Source organism: Vulpes lagopus, chromosome 3 (genome assembly GCF_018345385.1).
Source record: "Vulpes lagopus strain Blue_001 chromosome 3, ASM1834538v1, whole genome shotgun sequence".
Classification (NCBI taxonomy): domain Eukaryota; kingdom Metazoa; phylum Chordata; class Mammalia; order Carnivora; family Canidae; genus Vulpes; species Vulpes lagopus.
The window spans coordinates 1,633,410-1,649,147 of record NC_054826.1 but is presented as its reverse complement, the minus strand read 5'-3'; the positions used below and the strand labels follow the sequence as shown (position 1 = coordinate 1,649,147).

General features: G+C 55.1%; 1 protein-coding gene across 2 annotated transcripts in view; it reads left to right on the top strand.

Moving 5' to 3' along the window:
• MYO10 (myosin X) overlaps positions 1-15,738 on the top strand; it is a 194,132-nt gene that overhangs the window by 34,254 nt on the left and 144,140 nt on the right. For both annotated transcript variants that reach the window (XM_041749479.1, XM_041749478.1), the window contains exon 2: positions 4,017-4,115. Coding sequence is in view for 1 of the 2 variants with exons in the window: in XM_041749478.1 (XP_041605412.1) it covers positions 4,017-4,115 (99 nt within the window). In the remaining variant the exon portion in view is untranslated. The remainder of the gene's footprint in view (positions 1-4,016; positions 4,116-15,738) is intronic.

Below are 15,738 nucleotides of genomic sequence, written 5' to 3'. Positions count from 1 at the left end.
AGGGAGGGTTTCCAATGCGTCTCCCTGCCTGCCTTGGAGGCCAGCGGCTGTCGGTCTAGTGGGGACCGGCCAATGGGCTTTAGAGCTGCGGCCGGGGGATTTCCTAGGACTCGCTTGTCCGCGCTCTTCACACCTGATAAAATACCTTTGGACTGCGGAGGTTGAGCCCTGTGTGCCTGTGATCCTGTAGGACTGTGTCAGCAAAGGGCTTTATGGAACCTTCACAGGAGAAGGTAAAAAGTCCCACAACAAAACTCAGTGAAAGAAACCACATCCCGTGTGGCTTCTGGAAGTCAGGTTGGTGTTAATCCTCGTGACAATTTATACCAATTCAGCAATGTTTACAATAAAATATTTGATTCTTACTAAGTAGACGATTTAAAAAAATTTTTTAAAGATTTTTATTTATTCATGAGGGAAACAGAGGCAGGGACACAGGCAGAGGGAGAAGCAGGCTCCATGCAGGGAGCCCAATGCAGGACTCGATCCCAGAACCCCAGGGTCACGACCTGAGCCGAAGGCAGACGCTCAATCCCTGAGTCACCCGGGTGTCCCAGTAGATGATTTTTAATAATTGGGAAATACATGAAATCCATTTTGATAATAAAAACTTTTTTTACAAAGAATAGTACAGGTCCTAGTGAACAGTGCTTCAGATTTAGGATTTGGAGGATGGAGGAGCACTGTGGATCATCGTTTCATGATTTTACCTGATGAGTCAAAGTTCTCACCGTGTAGAACTTTGAAAGTTTCCATTTGAGAGAGAAAGAGAGAGAGTGAGCGTGTGTAAGTATCTCAGAGCTTTAAAATGCGCCAGTCTCTAATGTGTAAACTAAAAAGAGGATAGAAATGGGGCGCCTGGTGGGCTCAGTCAGTCGATCATGCCACTCTCGATCCCAGAGAGTGGGATCCAGCCCCACGTTGGGTGTAGAGATTACTTAAATGGATAAAAGTAGTTCAGGCGCTTGGAAGTCGTCTTCTAGATGATGCGACGATGTGGTCGTGGTGTGGAGTGACGCGAGCGAGAAGAGCCTTAGAGGGTGGCGGAAGCCCGTGGTCTTCTTGGAAGCAGCTGTCCGCCGCTCGGTCAGGACGGACAGGCGGTTGCAGAGGGGGTTTTTGGGGGGTCCCTGAGTCTCAGTCCGAGCTGCCGCCCGGAAGTCCAGGACTCACCTCTGCAGAGACGGGGACTCACCGTCTTGATGTTCTGCGTTCTTTACGTAAGGCGGGCTCCTGGACTCCTGGACGAAGGCTTCACTCTCCGTCTCTGTACGTGCTTGTGGAGGATTTCCACCCCTCTTTGGAGGGAAGGTTGAAGAAGTGCGGACTCCCCCCCGCCCCACGTGCGGAGAGAGGGAGTGCTGTGGGAGGGCGTCGAGCGAGTTGGGAGGGATGCGAGGAGAGCCTCGGCACCCCAAGGGAACTCCGGGAGCCGGTCACGCGGACCGGGAGGCTCGCCCCGAGCACGTCGACCAGACTCAGGGGTGGACTTGGGATCCCGCGTCCCTGGCTAGTTCTGGTTCTGCTCCAAACAAGGTGGTTAATGGCAACAAGGGAGTCATTTTAAGTCAGCTATTTTTTTTAGGATTTTTTTTTTTCAGATTTTATTTATTTATTGGTGAGAGGCAGAGACACAGGCAGAGGGAGAAGTAGGCTCCATGCAGAGAACCCGATGCGGGACTCGATCCCAGGTCTCCAGGATCATGCCCTGGACCAAAGGCAGGTGCTAACCCGCTGAGCCACCCAGGGATCCCCTTTTTTTTAAAAAGATTTTTAAAGAGGGATCCCTGGGTGGCGCAGCGGTTTGGCGCCTGCCTTTGGCCCAGGGCGCGATCCTGGAGACCCGGGATCAAATCCCACGTCGGGCTCCCAGTGCATGGAGCCTGCTTCTCCCTCTGCCTCTCTCTCTCTCTCTCTCTCTCTCTGTGACTATCATAAATAAATAAAAATTAAAAAAAAAAAAAAGATTTTTAAAGAAATTTGTGAATAATCTCTACACCAGTATGGGGCAGGAACTCACAGCCCCAACATCAAGTGTCGCCTGCTGCACTGACTGAGCCCTCCAGGGGCCCCAAGTCAGATTTCTGTATCTTCTTTAATTTTCCCTCCGGCAGGTAAGAGGTAACACATGGCTGGGAGTGTGATAGTTGGCCATTACGGTGACCTCTGTGTTGTTATATTTTAGTTGTGCATTGATTTTATTTAAAAAAAAAAAGGTTTTATATATTTATGTGATAGCACAAGCAGGGGGGATGGCAGGCAGAGGGAGAAGCAGGCTCCCTGCGGGGAGCCCGATGCGAGACTCAATCCCAGGACCCCAGGGTCACGCCCTGAAGGCAGATGCTCAGCCACTGAGCCCCCCGGGCGCCCCTAATTCATTTATTTAATTAATGAATTACTCTAAGGGGACAAATAGTACGATGCGTGGGGAGAGCATGGGGGGAATGGAGGGGGTTTGAGACGTGGTCCGTCATGGGCTGTGGCGGTGCAGGCAGGGCTGGCTGTTTGCGTCGCCCTGGAGGCGGGACAGTGGCCCACTGGGTGAGTGGGGTAGACCAGGCGTCCTGACGCCCAGCCCCGGCCGTGCCCATCACGGGCCCCCGTACTGGAAGTCAGCTGCTGGGTTTGCTCTCCATAAACACAGTTCGTCGTAGCGGAAGGTGGGGGCGCCCGAGCGGCTCAGGGCGAAAGCGTCCGACCCTTATCAGGGCCCAGGTCGCGGTCTCGGGGTTGGGAGCCCCTGTGTTGGGCTCCGTGCCGGGCGCGGAACCTGCTTACCGTTCTCATAAACGACTCCTTCAAAAAGTCAGCATAAAGTGATGAATTCCCTTCTATATTATTCATCTCCTGCCAACTGTGTCAAGAGACTAGTAGCAGCCTTACGTGAGAAGTTGAAGACCCTCTGATCAATAGATTTTAAATATTTCGCATAATATCTGAATCCAAACACATTAGGTACACCGATAAAGTGAGGTTGAAATTCCTGGAGAAAGTTGTCCCGTGTGTCGTTTGAAGTGCTCACTCAGGGGTAGTACTTCCACGTTAACGCTCTTGCGACGTGAGGATGTGCTTGTTCGGGGTGATTTTTGTTGGGATTGGTGACACTGAGCAAGGTAGAAACGACTTCATGAGAGCTTAAAGCTCAGTGTCCCGCGTACGTCACGCGGAGGATTCTCTATCATTAGACCCGCGAACACCCGGTCGTCGCTTCAAACCTTTATCACTTGTTCTTGGAAGCAGGTGGTTTTCATGTTGTGAAATCAAGTAGGAGGCAGCTCCTCGTGGAAAAGGCGGATACTGTGCGAGTTTCATTCATCCGGGGCCGGGGCGGGGGCGGGGGAGGATAAAACAGGGAAATAAACCCGATGCCAAGGGTCAGGCCGCAGGTGAAACCCGTGGGGTCTGGAGAGTGCGGCCTCGGGCCACCGTCCTGGGAGCTGGGCGCGGGAGGGCTGGGCAGGAGGCTGGCGCGCCTCCCAGCTGGGTGCTGGCTGCGACCTGTGCTGAAACTTGTGCCCGCCCGGAGCGCGACCTTGCCGCCCGGGCTCGGGGCCAGCAGGCAGGCGGCACGGGGCCATGCACGGGGCGGGCGGTGGGGCCCGCAGCCGCAGAGCCAGAGGCTCTCCGAGGCCTGCTGCGCCCCAGGGACCTGGTTCATCTGGTTTCGGGAACCCCACTGCCCAGGGGCGGGTTCCCTCCGTCTTGTGATGCTCAGCCGGTTGCGGTGCCCCCAGGTCTGCCCGGAAGGCCGGGGCAGCGCCGGGCATTGGTGAGCCACTGGAGGTCGTTCACGACCCCGCTGGGGGGGGGTGCACAGGCTCGCCTCCCCCAGGGCCCTCGGTCAGCCTTCCCCGAGTGGCTCCTGTCGGAGCAAATTATTGGCTTTTTCAGAAGTGTGGTGTTTGGGGTTTCTTTTTCCCCTTATAGGAATGGAGCGGCCCGTAGTTTGGAGAGCGGTGATTGGCCACGGAACGCAATGCAAACTCCCCGTTAAATTGTCTTTTTTCTGTTCGCAGGGGGCGCGGGTCTGGCTGAGAGAAAACGGGCAGCACTTCCCGAGTACCGTGAGCTCCTGCGCCGAGGGCGTCGTGGTCTTCCGGACGGACTACGGCCAGGTGAGCCTGCAGCCCCGCGCACCTGCGCCAGGGCACCCGCTCTGGGGCACCCGCTCTGGGGCACCTACGCCCCCTGCACCCCCCCCGGGGCCTTAGCACTTTTTCCTGTGGGGGAACCAGATCCCAAGAAGACTGTGTCACGTACACCTCCGGGGGTGAAGACGCCATGAGATTCTCCAAACCGATCGGACCAAGTGTTCTGAGCAGCGCAGGGCAGAGGGGCCACGTGGGGCCGCTTCCCTCCTGGGGATCTCAGCAAACACACCCCAATGTGTGGGGCGCACGCGTGTCCAGGAGGACCTCACAATCGCTGTTCTTTGTGAATTGGGCTCCGTACCGCTTAACATCTGCAGTTTCCCGGTGCAGGGACAGCGTGGGTGGGGGTCCCTGTGAGAGCCAGGTCTGCGGGCCCCCTAGCCGGGCTGCGTGTCCACCCAGTTGGTCAAATGAGGAGGCTCCTTTGGTAGGGGGATAATCCCCTGGTTCTGGATCCCAATTCTTTTTTTTTTTTTTTTTTTTAAGAACTTATGTATTTATTCATGAGGCAGAGATGCAGGCAGAGGGAGAAGCAGGCTCCCTGCAGGGACCCGAAGTGGGACTCGATCCCAGGACCCCGGGGTCACGCCCTGGGCTGAAGGCGGACGCTCCACCGCGGAGCCACCCAGGTGCCCCCTGGCTCCCGGTTCCTTAGTGTGCCATAAAAGCTGTGTCACTGAAAATCAAAAAGATGGATCCAGAAACTAGCTCACTGGTTACATTTGGGCGCTTGTCAAAGGAGGCGGCGTCTCCCTTTGATTAAGGCAGCTGATTTTAATGTCACAAACGGGTCCGTTTTCCAGAGGCACGTAGCAACACTTAAGACCCAGAGAGGCGATGTCACACGCCCGGATTCAAAGCTCAGGGTCTCCGAACCTGCTGCAGGTTTTGCTGAGAACAGAACCTCCTGGGCGGGTGTCGCGCAGCGTAAGGCACAGGTGCTCCCTGGCTATCAGGCCTCAGCACAGGTCGCCCACTGGGCACCTTTCTCGTTTCTGGGCTCAGTAGACAGCGACGCTCCTGGGCTGTCTGGACCACGCGGTAATCGTCTTTCTCGGGCCTCGCTCAGCATCACAACCTCTGGTTCCGTCCACGTTGTTGCAAATGGCAAGATCGCTCCTCTCTGGCGGCCGGGCCGAGCTCATCGTGCGCACAGCGCAGCGTCTTTCTCCGTCTGCCTGCGGAGAGCGCGGCTCCTGCGCCCATCTGGCTCTCGTGGACACTGCCGCTGCGAACACTGGGGTGCAGGTGCCCCTTCGGGTCACTGCTTCTGTATCTTTGGGGTAAATCCCTAGCAGTGCAGTTGCTGGGTCCTGCAGTTGCAGGAAAACAGTATTTAAACAATGGACCCGACTTGTTCTGACTTCTGTTCCTGAAAATGTTGTGCTATAGATTTTCAGTGGACTTTTCTTTTTTTTTTTATTGACTTGTTTTTTAATCCCAAAGATAATTCTCTTTAACTTTCCCTCCACCTCTTTTAAAAAAATATGGTAAAAACGCATGATTTCAAACTTAACCCTTTGTAAGTGTCTATGTAAGTAGCTTTAAGTATCTTCATACTGCTGGCCGAGGGATCTCTAGACAGTTTTCTTTTCTTTTCTTTTTTTTTTTTTTTTTAGTTTTTCATCTTGTGATCCTGAGACTCTCAACCTACCAAACAGTTCCCCATATCTTCTCCCACCAGTTCTTGGTAACCATTTTTCTATGCTCTGATTTTGATTACTTTAGGTACTTTGTGTGCAAGGGAGGGATCACTCACACAGTAGCTGTCCTTCTTTAGTGGTTGGCTTATTTCACTTGACATAGCGTCCTTGAGGGTTTTTTTTTTTCATTTTTATCTTTTTTAAGAATGTATTTATCCATGAGAGACACACAGAGAGAGGCAGAGACCCAGGCAGAGGGAGAAGCAGGCTCCACGCAGGGAGCCCGATGCAGGACTCGATCCCAGGACCCTGGGGTCACGCCCTGGGCAGATGCTCAACCGCTGAGCCACCCAGGGGCCCCTGTCCTTGAGGTTCTAAGATCTTTCCATTCTGATCTCACGACGCTTTGCCCGGCAGAGGCTAACGTGGCAGCGCCAGCCCTTGGGTGCTACTGTGTAGGACACGGGGTCTGGACCCTATGCCACGTGAAGCCATTTCCGGCCCCAGCTAAGCAACAGCTCCGTGCGTGGAGGCGGAGCGGGGTGGCCAGGCCCGACAGTTGTGCTCGCTGTTGACAGCACGTAGGGATTGCAGGCTGACAGTCAACCGACCCAGAATGACCTGCACTTGAACGTGAAGGCAGGCCTCCACTGTGACACCTCCCCTTCCAGCGGTCACCGAATACTTGGTCTTGGGTTGTCCACGCTGTCATCCTGCCTATTTGTGTGGGGATTATAGGGCTGACGGTACAGGAGGAGTGAGACAAGACGGAAGGACTTGGAGTCAGATTTGGCTCAAGAACTGACGGTGGCCGGGGGACTCGAGTGTCCTTCCTCCTTGACTTTCCTCATCTTCTCACATCACAAGCTCACTGCGGAGCCGTGGGGGGCGTTCACCGAGGAGTAGGGGAAGCTCGGGTGCTGGTCCGCAGGACAGGAGCAGCTACTCTGTAACGGGGCAGCAGCAGATTGTAGAAGGAATCGGGGTCAAAGATACCGGAGCATGGCCTTGTCCTCATTAAGCCTGTCTATGGCGGCTCTTCAAGGTCTCCTTTGAACTCTGTTTATTAAAGAGCATAAAGAAATCCGTGTGGGAAAGGAGGGGGGGAGTGAAGAGATATTGTTTAATGGGTACAGTTTGGGGACATTTCTGGAGGTGGACGGTGGTGATGGTTGCAGGACAGTGTCCATGTGCTTTAATGCCACTGAACTATATGCTTAAAGTGGCACATTTTTTTGCCTTTTGTATATTTTACTATGATAAAAATCAGTGTTTGAGGTCACATGGTAACTGGTAAAAGCTGTCAAACGGGTATTTTTTTTGCATTTAAAAAAATAATTCAAGGGACACCCTGGGGGGTTCAGTCATGATCCTGGGTCCTGGGTTCGAGCCCACGTTGGGCTCTGTGCTCAGTGTGGAGCCTGCATCTCCCTCTCCCTCTGCCTGCCGCTCCCCCTGCTTGTGCGCACAGGCTCGCTCTCTGTGTCACATAAAATCTAAAAATAAAAAAAATTAAAATTCTGGTGACATTTTTGTTAGGGAAAAGAGACCTTTCAAAGAAACAGAAAAGCTCATGAAACTGTTAGCCCCCATTTGAGAGCTGCACGCCCCTGACGTCACATGAAGCCCTGGGGTCTCGTTCAGGTGCGGATTAGGATTGGCGGGTCTGGGGTGGGGCCTGCGAGTCTGCATTTCCCATGCGCCCCCCCGAGAGGTCGCAGGCGCGAGGGTGGAGAGGATGCCTGGGAAGCACCTCGGGTGGTGGTGCCCACAGTAAGAGCCGAGGCCCCCCTAGGGCCCCCGGGACCCCTGGTCGCAGGGCTGTGGAGGACGCAGAGGTAGAGGAGGGCCGGTGGTGACGCTAGAGCCTTCCCCGGCCCTCCGAAGCCCTCCGGCCTCCGGCCCTGTGCCCCCCTTCCTGCACCCGCCCTCCCGAGCGCGCCGGGGGCCGCCGCCTGCAGCCGAAGGACGCCCCGTGAGCAGAAAGCAGCATCGACGGCCCGTTTCGGGCTGGAAGCCAAGCAGGGCCGCGTGTAACTCAAATCCTAACGCGGGGCCTCAGGGACGCCGGGTAGGCAGGACACAAGTGTGTGTTTTTTGTGAGAGCACCGAAGGGCGCGTTCTCTGATTTCACTCCGGCTCTGAGAATTTTGCGCGTGCACTCAGCTGGGTTGGGGCCTTTTTTTTTTTTTTTGGCCAGGAGATAGTTTTACTGTGAACTTAAAATTCCATTCCGCACTAAAATTCAAACTACCGTAGGTTGGTCCAGGGAATAGAGGACCAAAACATTCCCATTTGATTTACAACTTGTGCTCTGCTCACCATAGACTATTTGCAGATGGAAAAAGAAGTGGCAAGAGACACGCTAACACACTTGTTGAAGACTTGGTGGCCTGCAGAGGACACAGCTCCTGGGCGGGTCCCTGCGTGCCCTGAAAGTTAGTAGGAGACACGTGTTGTTTTATTGCGCTTCACTTTACGGAGCTTTGCAGACACTGCCTTTTGTTTGGTTGGTTTTGCTTTTTTTTTTTTTTTTTTTTTTTTTTTTTTTTACAAGAGTTGAAGGTTTGTGACGGGCCTGCTGGAACAAGACGTCGGTGACGTTGTTCCAACAGCATTTGCTCACTTTGTGTCTCTGTGTCACGTGTTGGTAATTCTTGCAGTATTTTCAACTTTTTCATTTTATTTGTTAGGGTGATCGGTGATTATGACTCCTTTGAAAGCTCAGATGGCTGTTAGCGTTTTTTAGCATTATTTTTTAATCAAGGTACTTGCATTGATTTTTTTTTTAGGTATTGTTGCACATTTAATAGATGACAGTGTAAATGTGACTTTTAGATGCACTGGGAAACCCGAAAAAATTCATCTGAGTTGCTTGATTGCGAGTGTGTGCAACAGAAGCTGCAGCTTTTCCGAGGTGCACCGCCCGTGCCTGGGCGTCTCTTGGACACTAAGCTGCAGACCCACGTTGGAGGAGCAGCACCGCTCTGCAGGGCACGGTGTGGCTAGGAGAGCGAGCCCTGGGAGTGGAAGACGGGTCCCACACGAGAACAGAAGTGCAAGATTGGTCTTTTCCGGAACATTCCCGAGGTGCTCGGGCAGTCACGATGGCCCCCGTTGGGAGCCTTGTAAATTGAGTCGTAAGTTCTAAGTCAGATTTTTCACGTCGAGAGCGAGCTCTTCTCTTTTCTGAGAGGAGCTTCATTGGATTGCTTGGAGACAGCTTACAGTGGTATCGACTCACCTGTGTTTTAGGGGGTAGTTGGTCAACTTGGCCCAGTAAACTTTTTTTTTAATGTTTTATTTATTTATTCATGAGAGACACACAGAGAGAGGCAGAGACACAGGCAGAGGGAGAAGCAGGCTCCATGCAGGGAGCCTGATGTGGGATTCGATCCAGGGACCCCGGGACCAAGTCCTGGGCCAAAGGCAGGCACCAAACCACTGAGCCACCCAGGGATCCCCTGGCCCAGTAAACTTAAGGCAGTTAGTTACCCTCTGCAGGGATTCTGTAGGGTTTTGCTTGTTTGCATGATCTCTCTATGGGGTCTTGAGAAATATTCTCCTGGCTGGGGATTTAATCACCCCAGTTACAAGTACATGCCCTCCTCCTTGCCCTTCTCTGTTTATTTGCTTGCAAAACAAGTGTGATTAGATTTGGGTTTAAAAGTTACTGTTAAAAAAAGTTACTGTTCTCATTTGGTCAATTCACGAGGAGGCCACTGATTGCTGCTACCGTCAGGCGTCCCCGCGGCGGGCGAGGCAGGCGCCCTCCAGCCCGGCAGGGGACCCGCGGCTTCCTGACAGCCACCCCTCCCGGCTCCAACCTTTATGGTTTGACCTTCCGGTGCTCACTTGTTGGGATTAATAACGTGGGTCCAATTTTGTGAAACTTGAGAATGGATTAGTAGTGATTTGTTGTTGTTGTTGTTGTTGCAATTTGGGGTCATTTTCTCACACTTTCTACACTGCCCGGATGTATTTCTTCGTGGCTTTGCCTTCCCTTTGTGCCCCGCCCCCCGCCCCCGTGCTGTTCTGTGTCCCTGGCATGTCGTGGGCCGGTCACCGCCACGTGTGTGTCCCCGGGGCTGCCGTGGGCGGCAGGCGCTCTGTGGGCTCGCTCCGGGGCATCGGCTTGGCCCCGCCGTTAGCGGGAAGTGGTGGCTCCGAGCTACTTGATCGGACTTTTTTGTCTGAAAGGAAGCTGGGGCGCAGCGGGCCCCGCGGGCTCGGGGGTGGGAGTGTCAGGGTTCCACGCCTGCACGCCGGGTCCTGGGGAGACGGGTGTCCCCGCCAGCGCTCTGGGTACGCGGGTCCCCGGGCCCTCGCGGGGTGGGAGGGCGGGGGCAGACCAGCAGGGAGAGATCTTCAGTTTAGGAAGGTGGGGACAGCACTCCCGGCGCCCAGCAGCGTCCCCAGGGCGCCGAGTCTCGGGGCCAGGCTCCAGGACGGCAGGACACCTGCTCCCGCACAGCTGGCCTGGACGTAATTCCCTGGCCTTTGGGGTGTGTTTCCTTTTCTTTTTTTATTTATTTATTCGTGAGAAACAGAGAGAGAGAGAGAGAGAGAGACTGGGGCAGAGACCCAGGCAGAGGGAGAAGCAGGCTCCATGCAGGGAGCCTGACTTGGGACTCGATCCTGGGGCCCGGGGTCACGCCCTGGGCCGAAGGCGGTGCTAAGCCACTGAGCCACCGGGCTGCCCTGTGTTGTTTTTTCTAGCGCATTCTCAGTTTTTTAATTTCCTTTTTTGTAAAGATTAACATTCTCATTAATGCACACGCATGGGGGCAAATCTCAGTCGTTTAGTCTTCAGAACAAAACAGCCACGGAGTGTTTATACTTTCGCCCCCCAGTGCCTCGGGCCGCAGGCGTCCCTCCAACGGCAACACTGCCCCAGCCGAGTGACTGCGGGCCTGCGTGCACCTGCCACCTGCGCGACTGCGTCCAGCGCTCGGTCCGCAGTTCCAGATGGTTCCGCCCACGAACGTGCCCCAGACTCCCCGCGGGGCTGTGTTAGCTTACTGATGCGTCTAGGACTTCAAGATAGAGTGAAAGGTTGCGTTTTCCACACGGCTGGGAGGAGCCACCCGGGAGTTTTCCGCGGCCACTGGAGAGGCCGGGCCTGCCCCGAGCCCACCTGGCTCCCCCCGGGCCGGGGCCTTTGTGTGTGCGCGTCTGCCCACGGCTGTGACGGGTCATGACATTTGCATCCTTTTTGGGGTTTCCGTTTTCTCCGGGTGTCTGGACGATTTGCTGTGCTGGGTCTCTGCGGCGAACGTCCAGGTCTGAGTCGAAACAGAAATGAATGGATATACAGGGTTTGGTTTTGTTTTGTTTTTGTTTTTGTTTTTGTGGAACTGGAGTTTGGGTTTTCCTGTATCATCCTGTGTATGTGTGTGTGTGTTGTAAATACACATAACACGAAATTGACCATTTTAACTATTTTTAAGTCTGTAGTTTAGCGGCATCATTCACTACGTTAACTACGTGTGAGGTTACCACACGTGGATGGTGCTGCCCGGTTCCTTCCCTTCTCAAACGGCAGGTGTCCATACACTCATCCAAAAGTAAGGGGACAGAGCATCACACCGGTGACAAGTGGCAGAGGATTTTGAAAAATCAGACACGTTGGCTTGTTCGGTGGAAGCGCCAGCTTGGGTCCATCCGTGGTTCCTGGAAGCCCCTGTAACCACAGCACAGCAGCTGTATTAGTCAGCCCTGAGCTGGGAAACTCGGCTTTTCCCACATTCTGCTGTTTTATCCTGGAAATACCCCTCTCTGAGTTCCTGAACACCCGTCCACAGGGTTTCTTAGAATTCTGCATCCCGGAGACTGAACACCACTGGGATTTCCAGGCTTGCTTTGGAGACCAGTTTGTCCAAAGTGCTGGGTTTTGAGTTAGAGGATGTTTTCATGCTCTGAAAGCCACGTGGGTCTTACTCTCTAGACCTCTTCCAAGAATTTGGTTTGGCATCGTGTGGCTCAAAGATGGAAAGTCAGATGTTTCCATTAATTTTCACTGAGACTACGGGGGAAGAAAAAATTTAAAAAGTCTGCTTGCCCCTTAGTGCACCTCGTTCCAGAAAGACAACGTGCGTCTCTGCAGCGCGGGCGCGTGGTAGATTTTGCTCGCTAGTGTACGTTTTCGCGTTTTGGAACCTGAGATGGTCGTCCCGGACACTCGGATGTGTACCCGGGGCCGGGAGACGCTTTCTGAGGGCCGTGGGCCGTGTCGGGTGTTGCCGACCTCAGCCTGCAGAGAGTGCGCGCCGCTCCCGTGCACCCACCGGTAAGACGGAGGACCTGCTCCCTGGGGCCCGCCCCCCTGCACCCGGACAGGGCCTGCTCCCTGGGGCCCGCCTCCCTGCACCCGGACAGACAGGGCCTGCTCCCTGGGGCCCGCCCCCCTGCACCCGGACAGGGCCTGCTCCCTGGGGCCCGCCCCCCTGCACCCGGACAGGGCCTGCTCCCTGGGGCCCGCCCCCCTGCACCCCGACAGACAGGGCCTGCTCCCTGGGGCCCGCCCCCCTGCACCCGGACAGACAGGGCCTGCTCCCTGGGGCCCGCCCCCCTGCACCCGGACAGGGCCTGCTCCCTGGGGCCCGCCCCCCTGCACCCGGACAGGGCCTGCTCCTTGGGGCCCGCCCCCCTGCACCCGGACAGGGCCTGCTCCCTGGGGCCCGCCCCCTGCACCCGGACAGGGCCTGCTCCCTGGGGCCCGCCCCCCTGCACCCGGACAGGGCCTGCTCCCTGGGGCCCGCCTCCCTGCACCCGGACAGGGCCTGCTCCCTGGGGCCCGCCTCCCTGCACCCGGAGGCGAATCCAGCTGAGGTGGACCTAGAATCCAGTTTACTTCTGACTCTTTGAGACCGTGGCTTTTTCCGTAGCCCCTTTGGACTGAACAGCGGGGCCGCACCTCGGCCGGGCCCACCCCTAGCCCAGAAGACAGCTGGCCAGGGGACTGGGTGCTGTTGGCCCCGATCTATTTACCAGCCCCAGCAAGGCTCCAGCTCAACACGCTCTCCGCCTGTGAACGCTTCTGCAGGAGAAAGCACGGAGCTGCGCCGTGGGTCCTGACCTTCTGGCCTGTCCTCCTGTGGGGGCCACATTGTTGGCCTTTGCCTGTCCTCCCCGTGGGCATCCCTCAACTGTGGCCCCTTGGTCCTCGGCATTGAGCCGCCTCTTCCCGCCCTTAGGCTTCGTCTCTGTACCCACGCCCGCCTCTGTGGGCCCGCGTCTTGCTCATCTTCAGTAGACTCGGGGATTCCAGGCTCCGCTTCCAGGTGGCACCCTGTGCCGCGCTGTCCCCAGGGCGGGTGTACCGTCCTGCACAGCTGGTGTGCATGTGGGAGGAGAAGGCTTGTGATCTTGCGCCTTTGATCCCGTCGTTACGTCCGGTCTTGAGGTTAGCTTAGCAAATGGAGCCGTGCATACTTCGAGGTAAGCAGGGTGCGATCTTGCATTCTTGCTTCCCGTGAATGCTGCAAATCGTCAGCTGATTAATCTTGTGTGCGGAGCTCAGACGAGGTCATAATTTATGACTGGGAGACGTAGATAGAAAACAGGAAGTCAAAGCTAGATTTTTTTTTTTTTTAATTTTGGAGGCTTAAATCAATCCTGTGTATCATGAGTATCGTTTTATGAAAAATGTACGCAAAGATCTTGTTTGGGAACAAAACGATTCGCAAATTATCTACAGGAATTAGACATGGCACCACATAGTGCTGGGTGTAATTTCAGTAGAAAAAGCAGAGGCGGTTTGTTAAAACGAAGCCAGGTGGTTGTCTGTTTGGGACTGAGTTGCATTCCATTCCCAAAATCCATTTACAGGCCTGTTACTTGGAACCAGTTTTCCCAAAGACTCCGTGATCGACGTGGGGGCTGAGTGCCCGATGGTGCACGGAGCTCGGTGCCCGCACTGTGCTGAGACATGGGGCCACGCAGAAGCCCCCCGTGGCCCAATCCCCACGGAAGTGTGTTTGCAGCGTTCCAGCCCAGGGTGCTGCATGCGGGGGTCAGGGCCTCACGTTCTTTCCGTGATCAGCTCCCTAGCGAGTGGCAGGAAAGGAGGCACCTGATGTCTGGGCCGTGTCCGCAGTGGGGTTGGCATGAGGGATGGGCAGGCTGCTTCTGACGCGTCCTTGTCGACCTTGGCTGCCTCCCCTAATGCCCGGGAAGCCCTTGGCCCTGCCCCTCAGCCCTGCCCCTCGGCCACAGCGTCCGGATCCCGGATGGGCCTCGGGCCCAGCTACGTTTCTAAAAAGCTGCCCGGGTGCCGGGGCTGACGTGCTGCCGGGGTCAGAGCTGCTTCATAGACTCAATGAGCGTCTCTCAAAATATTAAAAATTGTTTAAAAAGGGGGTACCTGGGGGACTCAGGTGGTGATGTGGCCGCCTCTTGACTTTGGCTCAGGTGGTGGTCTTGGGGTCCTGGGATCGAGTCCCGAGTTGGGCTCCACAGTCAGCGGGGATCCGTCTGAGATCCTCGCCCTCTGCTTTTCGTCGGTGGTTCTCTGAAACGTCTCTCGTGTCCGCGTTACATCTGCTTAAAGCTGCCTTGCTCGTGGGTGCACGCTCTCTCAAATAAACCGTCTTAAACATATGTTTAAAAAAGCACACCTTTTGCTGGGGCGCCTGGGTGGCTCAGTCTGTTAAGAGTCGGACTCTTGATTTCCCCTCAGGTGTGGTCTCAGGCCCTGGGATCGAGCCCTGTGTCAGGCTCGTGCAGGGCTGCAGTCTGCCCCTCCTTGATTGCACATGCTCTCTCTCTAGAAAATACTAAAAAATCAACAGCCTTTTGAAAATGCTAGTAGAAAAAGAGAAAATAACCCATGATTGCTCAGCCTTGGTTTTTCCCACGCGCAACTTGGTTCCTGAGCTTTTTCTTGGCGGTTCTCTGAAACATCTGTCGTGTCCACGTTATATTTGCTTACAGCCCCTTCTGTTTGTCCACCTTTTCTCCCTTTGGGGAGAACCCACTGGCCCTTGCTCTTCCCACCTCTCACGTTGGACCCTCCTTTAGGGTGGGGCTTTCAACGTCCCAAACTCATGAGCAGCGTTCCTCCGTGTGCGGGTCTCTGACGAGCTGCTTCCTGGTCTTTAGGGCCCTTGTTAACCACGCGGGCTCCTTGTCCCCCCGCCCCCCACCCTGCTGAGCTCCCTTCTGTGAAGATGGCCCTGGGATCTGTGTCTCAGTAAGGTCCCCACCTGATTTGATTGGCCTCGACATGAGAGCACCATTGACTCGTGGGCCCGTCGATGTGAGATAAATTGGAGAGGCCTTGTCCTCGCCCTTCTGACCTGGTCTCACTTGCTGTTTGCTTCCAGCTGGGCCACCCCCTGCCCTGTGGGGTCGGGGGCTCCGGGGAGGGGCCGGCCCTCCTGATGGTGTGAACCTCATCTTCCCCTTCTCCCTCACACACGGTCCCCCCTGCCCTCTGCTTCTGTGTCTGGAACGGAGCCCAGTGTTTGCGGTCCTCTCCCTCCAGCTGCAGATACTGGGAAGGTTCTTCTAATTTGTCAGTGGAGAAATCCCAGTGGTAAAGCAGCTTCCTGAAACCCCCTAATCAAGTTCGTGCACAGAGACCCTCAGCAATGGTCTTTGAGTTCAAACAATTCAATTAGGTTGTATTGGTTTTGTTTTTTGTTATTTATTTATTTATTTATTTATTTATTTATTTATTTATTTATTTATTTATATTTTGTTTGGTTTGGTTGTATTGGTTTCTGAGGAAAACCATACCCGTTCCTCTTTCAAGAGAGAGAGGGCAAGGCCCTGGGTGGCGGTGGGTGCAGGTGGTCTCCCCTGGAAGGGGCTCCTTTCCCCCATTTCTCCAGCAGTGCACCTGCCGTCATGCCCGGAAAGACCCCACCTGGGCTGGATGGGGTGCGGGGACAAGGAAAGGAGAGATGGGGAGATCCCAAGCAGCTGCCCCGCATTCAGGG